This window comes from Triticum aestivum, chromosome 3D (assembly GCF_018294505.1).
Source record: "Triticum aestivum cultivar Chinese Spring chromosome 3D, IWGSC CS RefSeq v2.1, whole genome shotgun sequence".
Classification (NCBI taxonomy): domain Eukaryota; kingdom Viridiplantae; phylum Streptophyta; class Magnoliopsida; order Poales; family Poaceae; genus Triticum; species Triticum aestivum.
In genome coordinates this window covers 173,145,378-173,170,764 of record NC_057802.1, presented here as the reverse complement: position 1 = coordinate 173,170,764, position 25,387 = coordinate 173,145,378, and the positions used below count along the sequence as shown (strand labels likewise).

Below are 25,387 nucleotides of genomic sequence, written 5' to 3'. Positions count from 1 at the left end.
CTTTGATGACCTGAAGAAGGTGCGTAGTAGAGGGGTGCATATGGTCGAAGATGCATGCATTGCGATGGCGTCAGATGGACCATGCCGTGAGAAGGGCGAGGGAGGCGAGTCCTTTCCGCATGGCCGCTGGAACCCACCTGGTAGAATCAGCCCACCACTCAAGGAAGCATTCATCAGTGTCCGGAGGGGGGATTGGCAGCCGGCACCAGGCAAAGATCTCATGCCAGATGATCCGGGAGAATGGGCATTGTAGAAGAAGGTGATCAAGGGTTTCCAGCACTTGGTCGCAGAAGATGCAGCGGTCATCGTGCGGCAGGCCATGGCGCGCGAGACGGGCGGCGGACCAACAATGATCCTGGCTTGCGAGCCACGCAAAGACACGGATCCACAAAGGAGCCCACGCGCGCCAGATGAGTTTCCAGTTGGGCGCGATGGTAGAGCCAACAAACATGGCTCGGTAGCCGGAACTCGCAGTGTAGATACCCGAATCAAACTGGTTATTATCTGAAAGTAGTAGTTTTTGTCAGTAAATTAGAAAATTTTGATAGTTTTTTATCATTCTTTTCTAAAGTGGTAGTTTTGTGGGACGCAAATCTCTAAAATGGTAAATGGTACTTTTTGTCCATTACTTAAAAAATGGGATGAAACACCAAAAGAGGCAGCCACGGGCCCTCAAGAGCCGCGCCGAAACCGTGGGACGGGCCAGCCAGATGGTGCCCCTACGCGTCTGCCACCGCCTCGTCCACCTGCGCGGCCTCCCCTCCTCGCTTCGGCTTCCTCTCCCCTCCACCATGGCGGCGCCCCAACCCGGCTGCAAAACCCTTCGCCCCACCACTACTTCTTCGCGTAATCCCCCTCCCTCCTCATCCCCACTCTCGCTCCCTCTCCGCGTTCTCACTGTCTGCTGCTCTCTCCAGCGTCTCCTGCCGGCCCGGCCACCAAGAGGTCCAGGACAATGGCCACGGACGCGGCGGCTTCCCCGGCCTCGGCGGGATGCTCCGCCATGAAGGCCGAGTTCACCGGCCACGCCGAGTACCTCAACGCGCTGGTAAGTGCGCACGGGCGCCGGTCGTTTCTCTTGGCTTCGCTCCTCCCTGGAATCAAGCCGCCGCTTGACGTGGCGGCGTGGCGTGATGCTTTCGCTGCCCGGGATTATTTTCTGCTGTGTAGTGCGCTCGAAGAGGGTAGTCTAGAGCTTTATGTGTAGGTCAGCGCGTGTCTTTTTCTCTCTTGCCAAGATCTTCTCATGCGTGCTAGGTGTTCGGAGAAATTACAAGGAAACTTGTGCTGTATCTGCCTAGTGCTGATCCCGAATTAGGCAATGGGCGCTCACTTCGATAACAAGTTACAAGGTCACTCACGTTAGAGAGATATCAGCAAAATGCACAACAAGCCGAACACTCAACAAGTGCCAAGATCATTTGTGCTCAACAAACCAACCTGATATTTTACGAAAAAACTACTACACTAATGTGTGATGTAGGCGATGCTCAGTCTTGACCCAGTGTCACGTCCTAGCCGCGGCAAAGTTCGCCGGACATTGATCAACTACGGCGAGGATTCGGATTTGGGAAGGGGAGAGAGACGAGGTAGGCAGCTAGAAGAAGATAGAATGAGAGGTTCAGAGTCATTTCATTTCTTCGATGCGAGTCTCGACCGTTGCTTATATAGCGCAAGGTCCATTACAACTCACACCCTGCCCGCACGGTCCATTACACAGAGGCTAGCCAGCCCAACTCCTCCATTTGAATTACGCACCAGCGCTTGACGCCTTCTCAGTCCTGCCTTTACGTCTCCCAGCTTGGCTGACGCCCATGGTCAGTACCTCAGGACTGACAGTACCTCCCCCTGAAGATCCAGCTTGCCCCCAAGCTCATGCCTCTGGATAACGCGCCTTGAGAACGTGGTAATCCTCCCAAGTGGCTGCTGAGGAGGGCATGGTTGTCCATTTCACCAGAATAGAATCTGCTGGTGCGCTGCGTTGCCCTTCTTCACCAGACGACGATCCAAAATTTCTTCAGGTGCGAGGCCAGGAACAGATAGGTCCAACGGCTCTGGCAGTGTAGCAAAAACAGGGGTGCGGTCAGGTATGTGCTCTGCCCCTGGGTAGCTCCAACTTGTATGCAGCTTGACCAATCTTCGACAGGATCTTAAATGTCCCAAAGAACTTCATAGCCAGCTTAGGACAGGGACGATTTACCACCGAAGATTGGGTATACGGCTGCAGGCACAACGGCTCTGGCAGTGTAGCAAAAACAGGGGTGCGGTCAGGTATGTGCTCTGCCCCTTGGTAGCTCCAACTTGTATGCAGCTTGACCAATCTTCGACAGGATCTTAAATGTCCCAAAGAACTTCATAGCCAGCTTAGGACAGGGACGATTTACCACTGAAGATTGGGTATACGGCTGCAGGCACAAATATACCATTTCCCCTTCTGTGAATTGACGATCCGACCTCTTTTTGTCAGCATAGTGCTTGTATTTGCACTGCGCCCTGGCCAAATGCTCCTTTAAAACTGCTGCGTGTTGAGTATGGGATGACAGCCAAGCCTGAACATCAGCATTCAGCGAAACTGTCTGACCATGCAACTGGCCCACATTAGGGTCATGTCCATATAATGCTCTCTAAGGAGTACAGCCCAGAGAAGAATGGTAGTACGTGGTATTATACCAAAATTCTGCCTGAGGTAACCAGGAGGCCCAGTTAGCTGGTGAATCGTGTACTGCACAACGCAAATACATCTGCAGACATTGATTCACTCTCTTGGTTTGTCCATCCGTTTTGAGGATGATAAGCTGTGCTCATTTGCAGTTCAGTGCCCCATACTCTGAACAGTTCCTTCCAAAAAGCACTGGTGAAGATCTTGTCATGATCAGATACAATGAACAGAGGCAGACCATGCAGTTTGACTATGTTATTCAGAAAAACTTTAGCCACTGAAGCTGCAGTGAATGGGTGTTTCAGATGCAAGAAATGAGTGACTTCAGTAAAACGATTCAGCACCACCAAAATAGCATTAAATCCTTCTGATTTAGGCAAGTCCTCAATGAAATCCATACTTGTAGCTTGCCTGGACCATCAGGTATAGAAAGTGGTTGTAACTGACCTGGCACTTTGCATAATTCATGCTTTGCTTGTTGACAAATGCCACATTGCTTCACAAAGTTTGCCACATCTTTCTTCAGACCAGACCAGCTGAAAAGTTGTTTCACTCTATGTGATGAGGAACACTAGATGAGAAGAAAGAAAACACATGCCAGATCTGTTTGGCTACTTCTAGATGCTTCCACTCTAGTGTAGTATTCCTTTATTTTTCTTTTCTATCCTATCTACTGTTTTCTAGAGTCTTCTAGTTGCGAGTAGCTATGAGTAGAATGGTGAAACTTACATAATGTTTTCTAGAGTATTCCAGCTATAAGTAGAAGTATGTGAAGGCTTCCCAAAGCCCTATAAATAGAGGTCCTCGCCTCTACTTTGGAGGCAGACTATGTACCCCTACCTATAATAGAACTTGTTGTTCTTATCTAAGATCTTGGAGTAGATCTTGTGCCCTAGGAGTTCTGGACTGAACTCTTGCTGCCCTATCAACCTACATTCGCCTCTAGAGCGATATCTAGCGCAACATGTTGAAGCTGTTCCTTCAACACTTGTGCTGTACACATTGTAGCAGCAAGGTGGAGTTGCTCCTCCACAAACTTTGTGCTGCTTCAGGTGGTATCAGAGCCTCGTTGACCCATACTAGTTCTTGCTGTCCTCTTCGAGAGTAAGTTGCAGCAAACAATGGAGCAATTGGAGAAGAGGATGGATGCTGCAGAACAACAAATCAAAGAGCTGCGTGAAGTTCTTAATCGGAGATTTGGTCAGCTGGTTGAGATGATAAGAAAGGGTGTCCCCCCTGCTGCCAATGAAGGAGATTCATCTAAAGAAGAAGATGTTCAACAAAGGAGAGGTAATCTTGGAGCAAGACTGCCACAACAACGTGCTGTTCAACGTGCTTCAAGAAGGCCAATTTATGTTGAAGCTTCTGAAGGTGAAGAATATGATGATGCCCTTGAAGAAGCAGATCTCTACGCATATCGGAGAGCACCCAACCCTACATTTGCAAGAGATACATACAAGGTGAAAGCTGAGATCCCAAGTTTTAATGGAAATGTTGACATTGAAGGGTGCCTGGATTGGTTATATGAAGTGGAGACTTTCTTTGAGGTCATGGAGGTTCCGGAAGATCGTAGAGTTCCTTTGGTCGCATATAAACTGAAAGGAGGAGCCGGTGCATGGTGGCATCGCGTTCAAGAGGAGCGCAGGCTGAGAGGAGAACCTCGTGTTAGAACTTGGCGACAAATGAAAGGCCTCTTGAAAGGGAGATTTTTGCCCGCTGATTATGACCAGATCCTATTTATCCAATTTCAAAATTGTGCTCAAGGAAATAGGACTGTTTCAGATTACACGGAGGAGTTTCTAAGGCTACAAGTGAGGTGCAACCTTGCTGAAACTGAAGAGCAACAAGTTGCAAGGTACATCAATGGTCTCAATGATGCTATTCAAGATCGATTGATGATGCAACAAATCTGGTCCGTTGATCAAGCACAAGCTCTAGCCTTAAAGGCCGAGAGGTTTGTGAGGATGAGAAAGACAACTAAGGCTCCATATCCTCCATATCCTCATACCGAAGGCTCATCTAGGAGCCAACCTAATAGAGTGGAAGAAAAGACCACTCCACCAAAGACAAAACAGCCCATCCCGAAGCAAACTGGAGGCAAGAGTAAGGCAAATGAAGGCCCAAAGTGCTATAAATGTGGTAAAGAGGGACACATATCCAGCGGCTGCCCACTAAGGAAATTTGTTAACACGACTATCCATGATGGTGAAAGCGATGAGGAAGAATACGAATCTGAAGATGTAGACGGACAAGAGGTTTGCCAAGAAGAAGGTGAAGAGGTGGTATGTGTGATCCAGCGTGTCCTATGTTCCACACCACAACTCGATGACACACAACGGAAGAAAATATTTGAGAGCAAATGCACGGTGAATGGCAAGGTATGCAAACTAGTGATTGATAGTTGCAGCTGCGAGAATCTTATCTCCCAGAAGTTGGTGGACCATTTAAAGCTTGAAACCCATGATCATCCAAATCCCTACATTATTGGATGGATCAAGAAAGGAGTGAATATGAGGATCACCAAACAATGCAACCTGCCACTTTCTTTGGGTAAGCATTATCGCTCAAATGTGTTGTGTGATGTGGTTGACATGGATGCCAGCCATGTTCTTCTTGGGAGGCCTTGGCAATTTGATGTGGATACTACACACAAGGGCAAGGAAAATTCGTACTCTTTCATTTGGAACAAGAGAAGGATCATTATCTTACCAAACAAACCCGAAGGTAATACCTCTAAGGAGGAGGGGAAAACTATGTTAACTATCTCCCATACCTCTCATGAGTTTATGGAAGACTTGAGGGAGGCAGATTTGTGTGCTGCACTTGTTGTAAAGGGAGAAGAGCACCTGACTGTTGAAATTCCAGCAAAGGTACGTGGTTTATTGGCAGAATTTCAGAACATACTTGGGGAGCCACATGGCTTGCCACCGATGAGAGGAATTCAACATAGAATTGACTTAATTCCGGGAGCAAGTCTTCCTAATCTTCCACACTATCGAATGAGCCCAAAGGAGCATGGTATATTGAAGGAGAAAGTGGAGGAATTGTTGCAAAAGGGGCACATTCGAGAAAGTATTAGCCCATGTGCTGTACCAGCCCTACTCGTGCCAAAGAAAGATGGATCTTGGCGCATGTGTACGGACAGTAGAGCCGTTAACAAGATCACCGTAAGGTATAGATTCCCTATTTCCCGTCTGGATGATATGTTGGATCAACTTAGTGGAGCAAGAGTGTTCACAAAGCTAGATTTAAGAAGTGGATATCATCAAATCCGTATAAGACCCGGGGATGAATGGAAGACCGCCTTCAAGACAAAGGAAGGGTTGTTTGAATGGCTAGTCATGCCATTTGGACTCTCAAATGCACCAAGTACCTTTATGCACTTAATGAATCAAGTCCTTAGACCCTTCTTATCCCACTTTGTTGTGGTCTATTTCGATGACATCTTGATCTATAGCAAGGATGAGGATGAACACTTTGATCACATTCGGAAGGTGCTAGAAGTACCAAGGGAAAATGAGCTCTACGTCAACTTGAAGAAATGTGTTTTCCTGCAAACACAACTTCTTTTCCTAGGATTCGTCATAACATGTGACGGCATTCGTGTTGATGATTCTAAGGTTAAAGCAATCCGAGAATGGCCAACTCCTAAGACCATTTCTGAGGTAAGAAGCTTTCATGGCCTTGCAACTTTCTATAGGCGATTTGTTAAGAATTTCAGCACTATCATGGCACCAATTACCGAGTGTTTGAAGAAAGGAAAGTTCAAATGGGCAGAAGCAGCTGAAGCTAGCTTCAATGAGATTAAACAAAAGCTATCACAAGCTCCTGTCTTGGTACTACCTGATTTCAACAAGACTTTTGAGTTGGAGTGTGATGCAAGTGGAGTAGGCATTGGAGCTGTCCTATCTCAAGAAAGGAAGCCCATTGCTTTCTTTAGTGAGAAGTTAAGTGAAGCTAGACAGAAATGGAGTACCTATCAGCAAGAATTATACGCCGTTTTCAGAGCGTTGAAAACTTGGGAAGTCTATTTGCTGCCTAAAGAGTTCATTGTTTATAGCGACCATCAATCCTTGAAGCATTTTAGAAATCAAAAGCATGTTGACCGCATGCTAGCAAGATGGGCAGCATATCTTGAGAGGTTTAACTATCTCATCGTGCATAAATTTGGAATAACTAACAGAGTGGCCGATGCTTTGAGTCGTCGTGCATGCCTCTTGACTTCTTTTGAAGCTGAACTTCCGGGCATGGGTCAAATAAAGGAGTTGTATGAGGGTGACGAAGACTTTGGCCATGTTTGGGTAAAGCACGCAAGGGGCCAACCATTAGGTGATGACTATTTGATGCAAGATGGATATCTCTTCAAAAATGATCGTTTGTGCATTCCAAGAAGTTCTCTACGTGACAAGCTGGTTAGAGAGCTCCATTCAAGTGATCTTAGTGGCCATGTTGGACGGGACAAGACTATCACTAATCTGGAAGCTCGCTACTTTTGGCCACAACTAAAGAGAGATGCTGGAAAGTTCGTTCAACGGTGCCCCGTATGTCAGACCTGCAAAGGCCAAGTCCAGAACACAGGGTTATACATGCCTTTGCCTGTTCCTGTTGCTCCATGGGAGGACATTTCTATGGACTTCGTCTTGGGCTTGCCAAGAACAAGACGAGGAAGTGATGATGTATTTGTGGTCGTGGATAGATTCTCTAAGATGGCTCATTTCATCCCATGCCGCAAGACAACGGATGCTCATCATGTGGCAAACCTATTCTTTCGAGAAGTGGTCAGACTTCATGGAGTTCCAAGGTCCATTGTCTCAGACCGTGATAGCAAGTTTCTTGCTGCATTTTGGCTCACTTTGTGGAAGCAATTCAACACTGAATTGAAATTTTCTAGCACTGCTCATCCACAAACAGATGGACAAACGGAAGTGGTGAACAAGTTTTTGGGTAATCTGATCCGTTGCATTTGTGGAGAAAGAAAGGGGCAATGGGATTTGGCTTTATCTCTTGTAGAGTTCTCCTACAATAACTCCAAGCATAGATCCACAGGAAGGAGCCCTTTTCCCATTGTCTACACTAAAGTTCCAACACATGTGGTGGACCTGGTGAAGCTGCCATCAAGGGGAAACTCAAAATCAGCATTGTCCTTTGCTGATAATTACACCGAGTTATTTGAAGAGATTCGCGGCGCTTTGGAAGCACAAAATCAGAAATATAAACAACTTGCTGATTGCAAAAAGAGGCCAAAATCATTCCAAGTTGGTGATAAGGTGATGGTCTACCTCCGAAAAGAGAGGCTGCCTTTAGGTGTTAAAGGGAAACTTAGGCAGCGAAGGTATGGGCCCTTCTCTATCATGAGGAAGATAAATGATAATGCTTATGTGATAGATCTTTCAAGTGACATGGGTATCTCCAACACTTTCAATGTTGCGGACTTGACTCTCTACCATTCAGAAGAAGCGCTCTATGAAGATAACTCGAGGGCGAGTTCCAAACAACCAGGGGAGAATGATGAGGAACACTAGATGAGAAGAAAGAAAACACATGCCAGATCTGTTTGGCTACTTCTAGATGCTTCCACTCTAGTGTAGTATTCCTTTATTTTTCTTTTCTATCCTATCTACTGTTTTCTAGAGTCTTCTAGTTGCGAGTAGCTATGAGTAGAATGGTGAAACTTACATAATGTTTTCTAGAGTATTCCAGCTATAAGTAGAAGTATGTGAAGGCTTCCCAAAGCCCTATAAATAGAGGTCCTCGCCTCTACTTTGGAGGCAGACTATGTACCCCTACCTATAATAGAACTTGTTGTTCTTATCTAAGATCTTGGAGTAGATCTTGTGCCCTAGGAGTTCTGGACTGAACTCTTGCTGCCCTATCAACCTACATTCGCCTCTAGAGCGATATCTAGCGCAGCACGTTGAAGCTGTTCCTTCAACACTTGTGCTGTACACATTGTAGCAGCAAGGTGGAGTTGCTCCTCCACAAACTTTGTGCTGCTTCACTATGATATGTTGGTAGCGTGCCTGAATGCCCCCCTATAGTAGTGGAATGAAAAGCCTGGATTAACTTGGTTTGGAGCCCAGCATTGCCCACACCCAGATTTTGTCCTCATGTTTAATTAGCCCCTCTTGCAACTGTTATCCAGGCATTAGCATCCAAAGCCAATTTCTGAAGCAGTACTTGAGCAGTGGATCTACTGCATAAGAATTCATAATTTTTGCGCCCAGACAGGTTTACTAGTGGACATTGCCTAGACTGAAAACAAACATGACACCCTGGAAAGAGCATCAGCTGCTGTGTTCTCCACTCTTTTCTTGTACTGTATAGAGAACTGTAAGCCAACCAGTTTTGTCGTAGCCTTCCTAGTTCCTTTGCAAATCAGAAATCAAATTTTGATCTCCCAAGTGGCATAGAGATCAGTTTTAATCACAAAAGGAGCTCTATACAGATAAGATCTCCACCTGTCATGGCCATCATTATAGCTAGAAATTGCTTCTCATATATGGAAACCTTTTGGCTGTTAACCCCCAAGGCCTTGTGGTAATAAGCTATGGGATGGTCCTCTTGTGTAAGCACAAGCCCTAATACCAGTATTGCAAGCATTTGTTTCCACAGTAAAGGATTTGTTGAAATCTGGTAATGCCAGAACTGGAGTAGTAGCCATTGCCTGTTTCAACAATCGAAAAGCTCTCTGGGCTGTGTCCATCCACTGGAAGGCCTGTTTCTTGAGAAGAGCTGTCAGTGGTTTAGCCAGTAACCCATAATTCTGGAAAAAATTCCTGTAATATCCAGTGAGCCCTAAAAATTCCCTTAACTCAGTGACATTTGTGGGAGTGGGCCAGTCCACCATGGCAGCAGTCTTTGTCGGATCAGTAGTAACTTCAGCATCTGAAATAATGTGGCCCAAATACTCCATGCTATGTTGAGCAAAAGGCATTTACTTTCTTCACAAACAGCTTATGCTCTTGTAGTGTATCAAACACTGATTGCAGATGTTTCAAATGCTCTTCTAGAGTTTCACTGTATACTAATATATCACCCATGAAGACCAAAACATACTTCCTGTTGGGAACTGCAAATATGAAATTCATAAAGGATTGGCAAGTTGCTGGGCAGTAAACAACCCAAAAGGCATGGCTTTAAACTGATGCTGTCCATTATGTGTTTTAAATGCTGTTTTGAATTCATCTACTTCTGTCATTCTGATCTGATTATATCCTGACCTAAGATCAACAACAACAACAACAACAAAGCCTTTAGTCCCAAACAAGTTGGGGTAGGCTAGAGGTGAAACCCATAAGATCTCGCAACCAACTCATGGCTCTGGCACATGGATTGCAAGCTTCCACGCACCCCTGTCCATAGCTAGCTCTTTGGTGATACTCCAATCCTTCAGGTCTCGCTTAACGGACTCCTCCCATATCAAATTCGGTCTACCCCGCCCTCTCTTGACATTCTCCGCACGCTTTAGCCGTCCGCTATGCACTGGAGCTTTTGGAGGCCTGCGCTGAATATGCCCAAACCATCTCAGACGATGTTGGACAAGCTTCTCTTCAATTGGTGCTACCCCAACTCTATCTCGTATATCATCATTTCGGACTCTATCCTTCCTCGTGTGGCCACACATCCATCTCAACATACGCATCTCCGCCACACCTAACTGTTGAACATGTCGCCTTTTAGTCGGCCAACACTCAGCGCCATACAACATTGCGGGTCGAACAACCGTCCTGTAGAACTTGCCTTTTAACTTTTATGGCACTCTGTTGTCACAGAGAATGCTAGAAGCTTGGCTCCACTTCATCCATCCAGCTTTGATTCGATGGTTCACATCTTCATCAATACCCCCATCCTCCTACAACATTGACCCCAAATATCGAAAGGTGTCATTCTGAGGTACCACCTGCCCATCAAGGCTAACCTCCTCCTCACACCTAGTAGTATTGAAAGCGCACATCATGTACTCGGTTTTAGTTCTACTAAGCCTAAACCCTTTCGATTCCAAGTTTTGTCTCCATAACTCTAATTTCCTATTTACCCCCGTCCGACTATCGTCAACTAGCACCACATCATCCGCAAAGAGCATACACCATGGGATATCTCCTTGTATATCCCTTGTGACCTCATCCATCATCAAGGCAAAAAGATAAGGGCTCAAAGCTGACCTCTGATGCAGTCCTATCTTAATCGGGAAGTCATCAGTGTCGACATCATTTGTTCGAACACTTGTCACAACATTATCGTACATGTCCTTGATGAGGGTAATGTACGTTGCTGGGACTTTGTGTTTCTCCAAGGCCCACCACATGACATTCCGTGGTATCTTATCATAGGCCTTCTCCAAGTCAATGAACACCATATGCAAGTCCTTCTTTTGCTCCCTGTATCTCTCCATAAGTTGTCGTACCAAGAAAATACTCCCTCCGTTCCAAATTATCCGTCGTGGTTTTAGTTCAAATTTGAACTAAAACAACGACGAGTAATTTGGAACGGAGGGAGTAGCTTCCATGGTCGACCTCCCAGGCATGAAACTAAACTGATTTTTGGTCACGCTTGTCATTCTTCTTAAGCGGTGTTCAATGACTCTCCCATAGCTTCATTGTATGGCTCATCAGCTTAATTCCACGGTAATTAGTACAACTCTGAACATACCCCTTGTTCTTGAAGATTGGTACTAATATAGGGCTTGTTTGGGACTACTCCGCTTCACCAAAATCAGTTTCACTCCATCAAATCCACTTTGGAGCAGTTTCATACAGAAGTTCTAGCACTACCAAAGAGAATGTTTGGCTTCCATGTAGCTCCAGCTTCAAGAATGGGAAATATGGTGGAAAGGATCTATTTGATTGGGTGAGGGGGGAGAAACGAAGGGGTATCCACTTACTGGTGACAGTGGTGGGTAATTTCCCTCCAACTCCAGCTTCTAGAGTTTTTTGGAGCACCCCCTCAAGAGCTTCATAAAAAACTGGGAGTTTTACCCCAGATTCTAGTTTTTTTGCGGAGCGGCATATCGTGGAGCTACCCCGTTTGGCTTGTGTTTTCTGGAGCAGAGCAGTCCCAAACAGGCTCATACTCCGTCTCCATTCTTCTGGCATCTTGTTTGCCCGAAAAATGAGGTTGAAAAGCTTGGTTAGCCAAACTATCACTATGTCCCCGAGGCCTTTCCACACCTCAATGGGGATACAATCAGGGCCCATCTTAGAGCCTCCTTGACCTCAGACTCCTGGATTCGCCCTTTTTAGAGCCTCCTTGACCTTAGACTCCTGGATTCACCGCACAAAACGCATGCTGGTCTCATCAAAGGAGTCGTCCAGTTCAATGGTAGAACTCTCATTCTCCCCATTGAACAGCTTGTCGAAGTACTCCCGCCATCTATTCTTAATCTCCTCGTCCTTCACCAAGAGTTGGTCTGCTCCGTCCTTGATGCATTTGACTTGGCTAATATCCCTCGTCTTCCTCTCTCGGATCTTGGTCATCTTATAGATGTCCCTTTTTCCTTCCTTCGTGCCTAACCGTTGGTAGAAGTCCTCGTATGCCCGACCCCTTGCTTCACTGACAGCTCGCTTTGCGGCCTTCTTCGCCATCTTGTATTTCTCTATGTTGTCTGCCCTCCTATCCAGGTATAGGCATCTGAAGCAATCTTTCTTCTCTTTAATCGCCTTCTGGACATCATCATTCCACCACCAGGTATCCTTATCTTCGCTTCTCCCCCTGGACACTTCAAACTCCTCCAAGGCCACCTTACGAATGCAAGTCGCCATCTTCATCCACACATTGTCCGCATCCCCTCCTTCCTCCAAAGGGCCCTCCTTAATGACCCTCTCCTTGAACGCCTGAACTACCTCCCCCTTGAGCTTCCACCACTTCGTTCTAGCGACTTTGGCACGCTTATCCCGCTGGACACGAATTCGAAAGCGGAAGTCAGCAAGCACCAGCTTATGCTGAGGTACAACACCCTCTCCAGGTATCACCTTACAGTCTAGGCACACACGCCTATCTTCTCTTCTCGAGAGGATGAAATCAATCTGGCTAAGAGTGTTGGCCACTACTAAAAGTCACCAGATGTGATTCTTTCTTTCTAAAGAGGGTGTTAGCTACAATCATGTCGTAGACTAGAGCAAAGCTTAAGACATCTCCTCCTTCTTGATTCTTGATGCCATAGCCAAAACCTCCATGCGCCCCTTCAAAACCTGTGTTAGATGTACCCACATGGCCATTGAGGTCTCCTCCTATGAAGAGCTTCTCGCCAATCGGTACACTCCTAACCATGTCTTCCTGGCCTTCCCAGAACTCCCTCTTGGTGTTCTCATTGTGGCCTACTTGCGGGGCATACGCGCTGATAATATTGAGAACTAAGTCCCCAACTACCAGCTTGACCAGGATAATCCGGTCCCGTTGTCTCTTGACGTCTACCACTCCATACTTGAGGCTCTTGTTGATCAAGATGCCTACGCCATTTTTGTTTGCAGCCGTCCCTGTGTACCACAACTTGAAGCCGGTATCCTCCACCTCCTTCGCCTTCTGCCCCCTCCATTTGGTTTCTTGTACACAAAGGATATCAACACCTCTCCTCACCACTGCATCAACCAGCTCCCGAAGCTTCCCTGTCAGAGACCCTACGTTCCAGCTACCTAAGCGAATCCTCCTAGACTTGGCTAGCTTCCTTACCCTTCGCACTTGTCGAGTCAAATGCGAAGACCCTTGCTCATTTTCCACTACATCCGGCCGCCGATGTAGTGCGCCACTAAGGATGCGACGACCCGATCCTCGCTCACTTGCCACCGTATCCGGATCAAGATACGGCGTGCCACCAGGGGGCGACGGCCCGGCCCTTGCCCATTTGCCACCACACCCGGGTTCCGATGTGGCGCATCGCTGAGAGGGTTACGCCCCAACGAAAATCTTTTGGGTTTCATCTCCATAAGAGTGGCTGAGTTTTTACGTTGGCTCGCCAAGCCTATAACAACCCTCCTCCTTTACCCGGGCTTGGGACCGGCTATGTTGAGACAACATAGGCGGAGTTATATCCTGACCTAAGATCCAACTTAGAAAACCACTTAGTGCCTCATAGTTCATCCAGTAACTCATCAATCACTGGCATAAGAAATCTGCTTTTGATAGTTAGAGAATTGAGTTTTCTGTAGCCCACACAAAATCTCCCAAGTGCCATCCTTCTTCTTCACCAACAGAACAGGAGAGGCAAAAGGACTTAAACTGGGTGTTATTAGACCAGCTTTGAGCATTTCAGCAACCTGTCTCTCAATTTCATCTTTCCGCAAAGGAGAGTGTCTATAAGGCCTACAGTTGGCATTAGGAACCAGGTGAATGGCACGGTCAAACTCTATGGGGAGGCAGGGTCTTGGGATCAACAAACACTGCTTTGTTAGTCTCCAATAGTTGCTGTACTTCAGTTGGGACTTGAGCACCTGGAGTAGCAGTAATGGGCTGTAACACAGCTGTGGCCCAGATTTCATTACCCTTCTCCCATTTCAGCAGCTGGTCCACAGAAATTTCTTGGATAGACTCTTGCTTGGCAGGTAAGAGCCCTTGTAACTTCCCTTCTTTCCTCTGATACAAAAACTGAATCCACTTCTCAGCACAATGACGTTGCATTACACCCCACTGTTCCAGCCAGTCCATCCCTAAAATAATGTCATGTCCTGCCAGTGGTAACACTTCCATAGAGCTTGTGAAATTATGGCCCTGAATCCACCAGGTTAAGTTGGGCACAAATTCAGTGTATGCTACCAAGTCTCCATTGGCCACTTTAACTTGCAAGGGGTGAGTCAGTTTTTCTGCAGTAACTGGCACTCTGCTCAACAGGGCCTGATCCACAAAGGTGTGTGTACTGCCTGAATCAATGAGCACCAGCACCACTTGATTTCCCATGAGAGCCCTGAGTTGAATAGTTTTAGGATGTGAAGCTCCAGACAAAGCTGTCACAGAGATAGTAGCACACTCTTCCTGAAAATTGTCCACTAAAGCATCTAAGACAGCATCAGATATTATCTCATGAGGATCAACCACTTCAGCTGCCTTAAGTTGAGCTGTAGGAGCAGGAACCTGCTTGCATACATGCCCGTATATATATTTTTCTCCACAACTGTAACACAGACCATTAGCATGTCTATATTCCTTGTAACTGTTTGGCTTTCCGCAATTCTCCAGGAGCAAAATTTGGTCTGGTCTCAGTTCTAGTAGATGTATTCTTCTGATAACTAGACTTGTATGATTTCTGTTGAGCCAACGGCCCTTCGTCAACTGTATCATACATGGATGCCACCTGAACATTGGGTGGAAGTTGGAGCTGTACCACTGATTTCAGCTCTTCCTTCAGTCCCATGACAAATCTAGCAACCAGAAAAGTATCACTGATAGTGGGCTCATACAAGCTTATATTGTACACTAACTGCTGGAACTGAACCTTGTACTCTTCCACTGTATCCAACTGCTTGAGTACCATCAGTGCTTTTGTCCTCTCTCTGAATATTCACATGAAACTTGTTAGGAATAGCAACTTGATATTATTAGGTGGCCAAAGCCAGCATATATACATGTACAAGAGGAAGCCGAAAGGCTAGAATACAAAAGGCCAAAGGCCATCATCAGTATAACCCTAACACCCCCTCTCAAACTCATGGTGGATCCACAACACAGAGTTTGGAGAGGTGAAATCCATGTTGCGCTCTAGTCTGGGTCTTCATGAAGAAATCTGCTAGCTGTAACTCGGAAGGCACATATTGAAGAGCAATAACATGATCCTGCATTGCAGCGTGCACAAAAAAAAACATCAACACCAATATGCTTGGTAAACTCATGCTTCACGGGGTCCCGCGCAATACTGATAGCACTTGTACTGTCTGACGAGAGGGTGGTAGGTGTAGTAACAGAAACACCAGAATCCTCCAATAACCATCGTAACCAAGTCACCTCCGCCGTCGGAAGAGCCATAGCTCGCAACTCGGCCTTTGCACTCGAACGGGAAACTGCAGTATGTATTTTCGTCTTCTAGGCAATGAGAGAACCACCAAGAAAAACACAGTAAGCAAAAAGTGAACGGCGATATGAAGGATCACTAGCCCATGTAGCATCGGAATAGGCCTGGAGCTGTAACGAGCTAGAACGAGGGAAAAAGAGACGATGAGAAATCGTGCCATGAAGATATCGTAGAACACGAAGGTGATTATAGTGAACTGAAGTGGGAGCAGAAACAAACTGACTCAGAATATGGACATGATAGGGGATATCTGGACGAGTGACAACAAGATAGACAAGACTCCCAACAAGATGACGATAACGTGTCGGACCAGACAAGGGCTCACCGTCAAAATCGCGAAGGTGAACATTGAGCTCCATAGGAGTCTCAATGGTGCGCTCATCACTAAGAGCCGCACGAGCAAGAAGATCCTAAATCTACTTTTCTTGGGAAATAAAAAAGGCATCAGAGGTGGAGGAAACCTCGATCCCAAGGAAGTAACAAAGAGGACCAAGATCAGACAAAAGGAACTGCTCACTGAGACGATCCTTGACATAGGCAATGTACTCAGAATCGTCGCCAGTGATGATCATGTCATCAACATATAGAAGAGTCCTACTGCGAGCAGAAAGGTGGACAAACAATGCTGGATCATGAGCACTAGGTGAAAACCAGCGCCAGTCACCACATAGGCGAAGCGCTCAAACCAGGCACGGGGGGCTTGCTTAAGGCCATAGAGAGAGCGGCGAAGACGACAAACCATGCCATCAGGAACAGAATACCCAACTCACCATTTAGAAAGGCATTCTTCACATCAAGCTGAGACACAGACCAACAGCGGACAGAGGCCACGGCAAGAAGTGTGCGGACAATGGTCATATGGGCCACAGGAGCAAAAGTCTCATCGTAATCACGACCATGCTCTTGCTGAAAGCCATGAGCCACAGGACGAGCTTTATAATGCTCAAGAGAACCATCAAAGCGAGTCTTTGTCTTATAGACCCACTTAGAAGTGATGGGACGAACACCGGGAGGAATAGAAACCAGATCCCACGTGCCGGTGCGCTCAAGGGCAGCAATCTCCTCTGCCATTGCAAACTGCCATTCTGGATGAACAACAACATCTCGATAAGAAGTCGGCTCAAGAACGGTCGAATGACCATAGCGAGAAGGAGAATATTGGTCAGGGGGCGGACAAGGCCGAGAACGAAGACCATAAGTCGGCTGAGAGGTGGAAGACGACACACCAGAAGTAGAGGGCACATCAGTAGACTCATCCACAATACGTGGACGACGAGTATAATGGAAAGGAAAGGAGGGAAGAGGTGGAATCGCTCGAGGTGGAAACGGGGAATGTATCGGTGATGAAGGTGAAGGCGAAGGTATTGGTGATGATGGTGGAGACTCATGCGGTGAGGGTGAAGAAGAAACCGTAGGAGAGGACGGGGTCGGATCTACAATAGTAGGACGGGGAGTAGGAATACTGGGCACAGAGGGAGGTGTATCCGGAAACGTAAGAAAAGAGATGACCTCCGTGGAAAAAGATGAGGAGGATGGACGCGGGTAAAAAGGACGAGACTCATCAAAGGTCACATCCCGTGAAATACGCATCCGATGACCGACAGGATCCCAACATTGATAGCCCTTATGCTCATCATTGTATCCGAGAAAAACACACTCAATAGACTGAGCTGTGTTTGGTGCGTTCACGAGGGGCACGCAATACGTACCAAACGCAACCAAATAAACGAAGCACTGAATAATCAGGAGAACGACCAGAAAGATGCTCGAGAGGAATACCACCTGTAGAGCAGCAGATGGCTGAATGTTGATGAGATAGGTGGAAGTGGTAACAGCCTCAGCCCAAAAGTGAGGCGGAAGGGAGGCGGCGATCATCATCGCACGCGTCGTCTCAAGAAGGTGACTATGCTTGTGCTCAGCCGTACCATTCTGAGCATGAGCACCAGGGCAATATAACTGAGTAAGAGTACCTTGCTCAGCAAGGGATCCTCGCAGCGCATAGGGACTGGAAAACTAGGTATGAGCAGCAATTTTTTTGTATATAGATAAGACCTCACTACGAGAAGACATGATATAGATCGATGTGTACCAAGAAAAATCATCTATAAAGATAATATAATAGCAATGACCCCCTTTCGAAGCAAAGGGAGCCGGACCCCAAACATTAGAGTGAACGAGATCAAAAAGGCGTTCGGACACAGCCTCACTATGAGGATAAGATAGCTGAATCTGCTTACCAAGGCGACAACCCAGACAATCCAACGAAGCATTACCGGAGACAGACCCCAGAACACCGCTATGAACCAAAGACGAGAGACAAGAACGACATAAATGGCCAAGATGATGATGCTATAGTTGAAAAGAGCTGGTAGATGCAGCAACATGGGTTGCGAGACTGGCGACGGTGGCAGCGGAAGGAAGACGAAGCCAGTCAAGTTCCCAGAGACCATCAGGGCATCGAGGGCCAGCACCAATCAGAGTGCCCGTGTGACGATCCTGAACAGAACACGAATCAAAGTCGAGAATGACCCTACAACTAGAGTCAACAATCTGACCCCAGATATGAGCTGCATGGTAAGTGGGGAACATGAAATGAAGAAGTGCTAAGAGTGCCTCGACTAGCTACAGGGAGGGGAGTGCCATTAGCCATAAGAACACGAATAGGAGACTCGACAGGTCAAACGGATGTCATAGTTGAAGAACCATGAGTAATATGAAAAGAAGCTCCAGTATCAAGGATCCATGGGGATGCACCTGAATGAGTAGAAGGTGGTTTCTCAGTGCTAGAAGAGTCAGTCACAGAAATTGCAGAACCTGTCGGTGAATAATCCCAGGCAGCAAGCAGGCATTGCAGAGTAGGGGACAACGCCACAGACGGACGAGCACCAAGCACCGAGTGGCGACGTATGTACGAGACTGGGTCAATGTAGGGAACACCGCCGAATAACACCTGGCAGCGCGGGATGGCGACATAGCCGCCCGATGACGAAGACATTGTACTCTCTTTTTCTTTTCTTTTTTTCTCTATTTTTTTCATTTTTTCTGTCTTTTTTTAACCAATCTGCAAGGACAGAGTATCAATCGCCTCACACCTGAAGAGTCAACCGAACACCAAACCAGCAACCACCAACCATAGAACACCGAACCAGCAACAGGCACACACGAGCGGTCAGGATGGGCCTGAACGAGAGCGGTCAGGACTCAGGAGCGGCGACAGATCAGACAGCGCCTCGATCTAGAGGGAAGCAAACAGATAGCGCCTCGATCTGGAGCGGCGGCCGAATCAGGAGCGAGTGCAGCAGCGGGTGTCCCGCGTCAGGAGCCGGTGGCGGATGTGCCCCCGCGTCCCCGTGTTGCAGCTCAGCGGCGGGCGTCCAGCGTCAGGAGCCGGATGTGCCCCTGCATCAGGAGCCAGCGGCGGGTGTCCCCGAGTCCCCGTGTTGCAGCTGGTGCAGCCAAGGTGGACTCAATCCAGAGCACCAAATGGTGTGGCGTGGTCTAGAGAAGTTGACCAGGACAGACGACTCGAACCAGAGAAGTGGATTTGCGGCGGCACGAGCGGCTCCTTGGTGAAACGGGACGAGGAGCAGCCGGACCGGCAAAGCGGTGGATGGATTGGGTCAGCGGCAGGCAGCAGCCGGACTAGAGAAGGAGACCACGGCGGCGGAGTAGCGGGTCAAGCACGAGTTGTGCGTGCTAAAAAAAAGACCTAGGCTCTAATACCATGTTAGGAATAGCAACTTGATATTATTAGGTAGCCAAAGCCAGCATATATACATGTACAAGAGGAAGCCAAAAGGCTAGAATGCAAAAGGCCAAAGGCCATCATCAGTATAACTCTAACAAAACTCCTGTAAAATAGCCACACAAAACTGCTCCGAAGTGTAAAAGTGTAAAAGGCACTGTGCTGTTTGAATGCCTGATACCAGTGTGCAGATTTATCTGACAGATACAGTGAGGCAGAAGTAACTTTGAAATTATCAGGGATATTGATACAACTGGAAGAATGCTTCACACTTATCGATCCAAATCCTTACATCCATACCATCAAAGCGAGGAAAATCCATCTTAGGCATCCAGGAGCGCTTCCCAGCAGGTTTATCCGTAGCTAGAGAACAGTGTGATCGACAGTGGGCAAATTGACATGTACCTGAGGAAAACGCTGTGGCGGACGAGCAGTAACTCCTGGTGCTGCCCCAAGGATACCATCGGACACATCAGATGCTGTGGGAGAAGAGCTCTCACCACTGCCAGCCATGACCGGCTGCATTCCAAACCGCGCGGCATGCACCTGCTCCTGTTGAACCTTCCCCAACGTATCACAGGAGAGGTTGACTTTGATCTGTACCTGATCCAGACGTGTCTATTACAACTCACACCCGGCCCGCACGGCCCATTACACAGACGCTAGCCAGCCCAACTCTGCCATTTGAATTATGCGCCGGCGCTTGACGCCTTCTCAGTCTTGCCTTTACGTCTCCCTGCTCGGCTGACGCCCATGGTCAGCACCTCAGAACTAACACCCAGTTGATGGGAAAGATATTTCCGTTCCTCTCTCCTGGTTGAAGCTAGACTTCTTAGCATCTTTGTTTTTGGATTAAGAGGAGGTTTGTCTTTGTCATTATACATTTGCACGTGGATATCTATAATAGCATGGCAAAGTTGCAACATCTGTCAGATTCCATTTTCTGTATCTGAGTTAATTGCATGAAATTATCTACTACTTTAGCATTCTGTCTCTTCAGGGTTCCCTGAACTATATTCTAGAAGTTTTTCCTCTTGGGTCAAATGTGCACAATCAACACTCGCCATTAGAACTGTTTTTTCCATTAGAATTTGTTCTTCCATTTCACAAACTGAAAGCAGGCATGTTGTCACAGTAGGATGTGTTTTTTTACTCCCTTAGGTTATTAGGTAATTACTGAGTATCAGTGCTTTCATATTATCTTATCACTGTTCTCTATCATTGTAGAATGATAAAAGGGAAAGGCTTGTGAAAGCAAGTCGGGATGTGACAATGAACAGCAAAAAGGTCATCTTTCAGGTCCACAGGTAATTGATACAGAGTGCTGATGGCCTGCTTCATCTGAGCATCAAAAGTTGTGCTATATCACGATTTATCTATTTATTTTCGAAAAAGGAAGAAACTGATTGCGGTTCTCAGAATAACTTGGAGCACTCTTACTTCTTAACCTTGATCTTTTATGAATTAGTATGCTGTGTGACGTTTAAAATGTGGGATGTGGAAATGCGTTCTTTTACAATGAAATTATGTTTGGCTTAGTGTAAACGCATCATCCTGACTTTTGCCGAACATACCCAAGCCAGTGGGTAGCTGCACAGACAATAAGGAATTCTGCATGAGTTAAGTGGTTCGAAGTATTTGTTTCCTCCAAATCAAATGTGATGATAGAAGCAGGATTTTAGCTTAAATATCATGTCCATCATGTAGCACGTGGCCTGAAATTATAAACAGCTCTTGGAGTTGATCAAACTTACATCTGCAAATGATCTTCAATTTCCAATGTGTGACAGTTTACATGTATTCTTATACTATTTTTCTTCTCCAGGATCAGCAAAAATAACAAGGAGGAAGTTCTTTCAAAGGCGGAAAATGACCTTGCTGCTGTGGTTAACCAGTACATTGGAAAATTAGTAAAAGAACTACAAGGAACTGACTTCTGGAAGCTCAGAAGAGCCTATACCCCTGGTGTTAGTATCAATATCGTCCTTCTACATTTGTTTTGCCAGAAATCCGACATGTTTTTCATGAATGCTGCAGGTACAAGAATATATTGAAGCTGCAACATTTTGTAGATTTTGCAAGACTGGCACTTTATTGGGTCTAGCTGAAATTAATGATTCTTTGCTTGCTCTAAGTGATAAATCCATTGAGCCCTTGCAGATAAATGTGCTTGACTATCTTTTAGGGGTAAATATACTGATATATTTATAAATTATTTATGATCATTTTCCCTTTTATGTACTTGCTGGAAGTTAATGCTATTTCTGTGCTGCCAATGTCTTAGGTTGCTGATTTGTCAGGAGAGCTGATGAGGCTCGCAATTGGACGTATATCTGATGGGGAAGTTGAATATGCTAAAAATATATGTGCATTTGTACGTGACATTTATAGGGAGCTGACCCTTCTTGTGCCACTGATGGATGACAATAATGAGATGAAGAAGAAAATGGAGGTTATGCTTCAAAGTGTAGTGAAAATTGAGAATGGTATCGCTTCTTTCATGCCCAACAGTATTAAACTTTCCGATGATTCTTCATTTGTGCATCGTATGCTAAGTACATGAATGATCTAAACCTTTTGTTCGGAGACATATGGTGATGATGGAGGCACCAATTGGGGGAGGACTAGAACTAGAATAGCCAGCGAAAGAGGGAAAATCGCAGCAGAATTTATGGATTGTTTGGTTTGAAGAAAAAACTCGTCTCACTATGGGTTAATCCATTGAACAATCGCATGAATTTTGGTGGAAACAACCCTTGTTTGTTATTCCATTGTTTGGGTCCAATCAATGTGGTGCTAGCCTTATATAGCGCTTAGAATGGATAAAAACTAAAGATATTCACACTAGGTTTGGACGTGCTGGCTGACTGTAGCTAATTTATCTTGTTGCACAATCCATGGGCTCAAATGCAAGGAAATTATGCATTCCAGCGGTGAATTTAATCAGAAGAAGCAGTGATTAACATTAGCACAACATATAAACTAGACATGATACCAACTGAAAATACAGTTAATAGACCTACCATATTGACGATATAATTATCGGCTTCCATAGATGTCGCCGAGGAGGCGCAGAAATGTTGTCTATGAAGTGGTGTATATTTACGCAAATGTAGTCACCTATTTATTGATTAAATTAATCATGAAAGTGCATAAATTTCTGATAGATAATCAGCTACATATGACACTTAAGAATCTGGATTTGTAGATTATTAAATATCAGTTACACTCTGGTAAAAGGTTGAAGCGTACTGTCTTCACATGTACATAATGCTATATAATTTAGTGTCTTCTCCTTGACTCTGTAACACTCACACCTTAGTTCACAGACCACCAACTGATCTTAAATGTTGATTCTTACTTGCCAGTTACCACCAGTATATGCTAACAAAAAGAGCAATTCTGCTTTTGCTAGAATAGCTGATCTTTTAAGAAGGTTCTCCTCAACTGAAAATGTGTTGTCCGGTAGTTGCAAAGCTATATTGTGAAATTGGCAGTCCTTTGCTGCCTTTGTTTGTAAGGACTAATGATTCTGCTATTGCTTTAGACATTATTTAGCAGTTAATTAAGCATGATTTTCGTTCTTAAATCACATGTTTTTGTTTGATCTTGTGTTCCTTTATTTATCTGTACTTTTATTTCTACGGTGACACTAGATATCCCATCTTTAAATCATTTTGTTCTATATACAACAAGAACCACCATGACTATGTTAAAGTTTATCAAGGATCAAACTAGCATGAGTAATATATTTGTTTGGTTATTAGTGTTTTTAAGTATACCGAATGTCAAGAGAGGGCGGGGTAGACCGAATTTGACATGGGAGGAGTCCGTTAAGAGAGACCTGAAGGATTGGAGTATCACCAAATAGCTAGCTATGGACAGGGGTGCGTGGAAGCTTGCTATCCATGTGCCAGAGCCATGAGTTGGTTGGGAGATCTTATGGGTTTCACCTCTAGCCTACCCCAACTTGTTTGGGACTAAAGGCTTTGTTGTTGTTGTATTAGTGTTTTTAAGTATACCCAACCTGAACTAGGGTTGGTTTTAATCGTGCTATTTAAGTTCAGATCTGAACTTTCTTGTTGTACCATGTGCTAGTCAACTAGAATCATTCAGTGGGACCTTTTCGCTGTCTGTTGCAGTACCTCTAGAAAAGTCCTGTGTTGGTTTGCACTCAGACGTTCCACATTTGTAAACAAAAAAGAGTGGTCTGTATTTTGTACATTCAGAGGTGGGTGCTTGTGTTTAAACCTTGAACCTACATGTTCAGAGTTGATTTTTACCTACCTGTGCATCTTTAAAAATTCTCAAAAAAAATTGATGTACATTTGCACAAATATGTAAACCTTGAACCTACATGTTCAGAGTTGATTTTTTTTAGAATTCTTCAAAATGCACAAGTGCCTAAACCTTAAATTCAAGCAAACATCCTTGCAGGTACAGTAGCTTTTCCCAAAAAGCTGTTTTACTTTGAATTTATTGAATATGATGGAAAAAACAAGTACACGATGTTTCTGCTGTTTATAAATAATAATTGTAATCCACTTAGTTTAAATGGTTTGATTCTCTGCCACAATGATTAGTTCAGAAGTTTTTGTAGTTTTTACTTTTTCTGAACTATCTGGCACAAAAACTGGCATTGTTGAAAATTGATAATTTAGCTTATTCAAATATTTCAACGTTTGCTTCTATTTTGTGGAATTGCATTTCAAGCACAACAGGTTCACAAGTACTGGGGATAGCTTAGGTGTGCTGTGCCGTCCACTTCATCAATTATCTTTTTGCTTTTGTTTCGATATTGTTGATGTTATCTCCTGCCTATCTTACTGTCACTTTTTGTCGGTGTATTTCTGTTTCTAAAACACATCGCACTAGGGGCACTTCGTGTTTGTTGATGTCCCCCCTGGCAGTGTTTCTGTATGTAGGTGTGCTGATTTAGTTTAGATCCACCTTCTCTGAATACCTAGATTTGCATTTGTGGTATTATGTCACCATCATCTTATGTTCATTATTGTTGAATCCATATTAGGGCAGGTGCAATTATACCAAATCTGACTCTGACGCTGTGCATGTATATGTTATACAGCTTGCTTCAGTGTTCATGTGAGAGGATCTGAATACATCCCTATGCTGGGATCATCTGGCGAGTCAGACTATGCCTTCTTCGGTGCCGCCGACTATGACCAATGAAGCCAGACCGCGTAATAGACATGTTTCGGGGACCTATCTCAAAAAAGAAGCTTTGAACATGACTGTATTATTTATTGCTTGTGCACATCACACCGTAGAACATGTAATATCTGTATTCTGTAGCATTGCAAGACTAACCTAGCATTATTCTTCTTTTATGCTCTGGTTGTTTCTGTTTCCTTATCTTCTGATACTCTCTCCCCTCCAGAAAAGTCCCTTGGGGGTTCTGAACCATCAGCTCTAATCACCTGATATGCGTTCAGACCTCACCTAAGTAGAGAGAAACTAATTGTCTCGTTAATACAATTTCAAGTAAAATCATCAAATCTCCAATTAGTTTGGATTGCTTACAACATGTGTCACGTAGTAATTAGACCCTTAGTCTTAATTATTATAGTGAGGTGTATTGGATAATTTTTTCTCAAAATATACAATCCTCTAGAGAGCGCCGTAAGAGATGATATGCCGCCACTTTGGAACATTGGGAGAGTTCGTACCCTGCCCATAGGAAATTGGCCAGCGCTAGCCGCAGATCAACCGGCCTAGTTTTCAGTCGGTCACTGCACGGGCGTTGGATACGTGTGCGTGTGGCCGTTGGATCTGTCTTCCCATGTCGTGTCATTTTTTCTCCCCGAAAAGAACAAATCCGACTAGCGCCATCGAAAAAAAAGGAGCAGTGGCGCCGCTGACACTTGCCGTGGACGAGTGAGGTGACCAACCTCGAAGCACCGCCGCCGGTCGCAGTGCCCCATTGACGAGTTCGCGCCTCGGTTTGCTGGTCGCAGCAAAAACTCCCGCC

General features: G+C 45.4%; 1 protein-coding gene across 1 annotated transcript; it reads left to right on the top strand.

Moving 5' to 3' along the window:
- The first annotated feature begins 657 nt into the window (after window positions 1–657).
- Window positions 658–24,746, top strand: LOC123078114 (translin-associated protein X). Its single transcript, XM_044500516.1, has 7 exons — window positions 658–846; window positions 918–1,048; window positions 20,626–20,705; window positions 21,224–21,365; window positions 21,436–21,585; window positions 21,683–21,884; window positions 24,485–24,746. Exons 1-7 carry the CDS (start codon window positions 711–713, stop codon window positions 24,586–24,588), a joined length of 945 nt encoding a protein of 314 aa, XP_044356451.1. The 5' UTR covers window positions 658–710; the 3' UTR covers window positions 24,589–24,746.
- The last annotated feature ends 641 nt before the right edge of the window (window positions 24,747–25,387 follow it).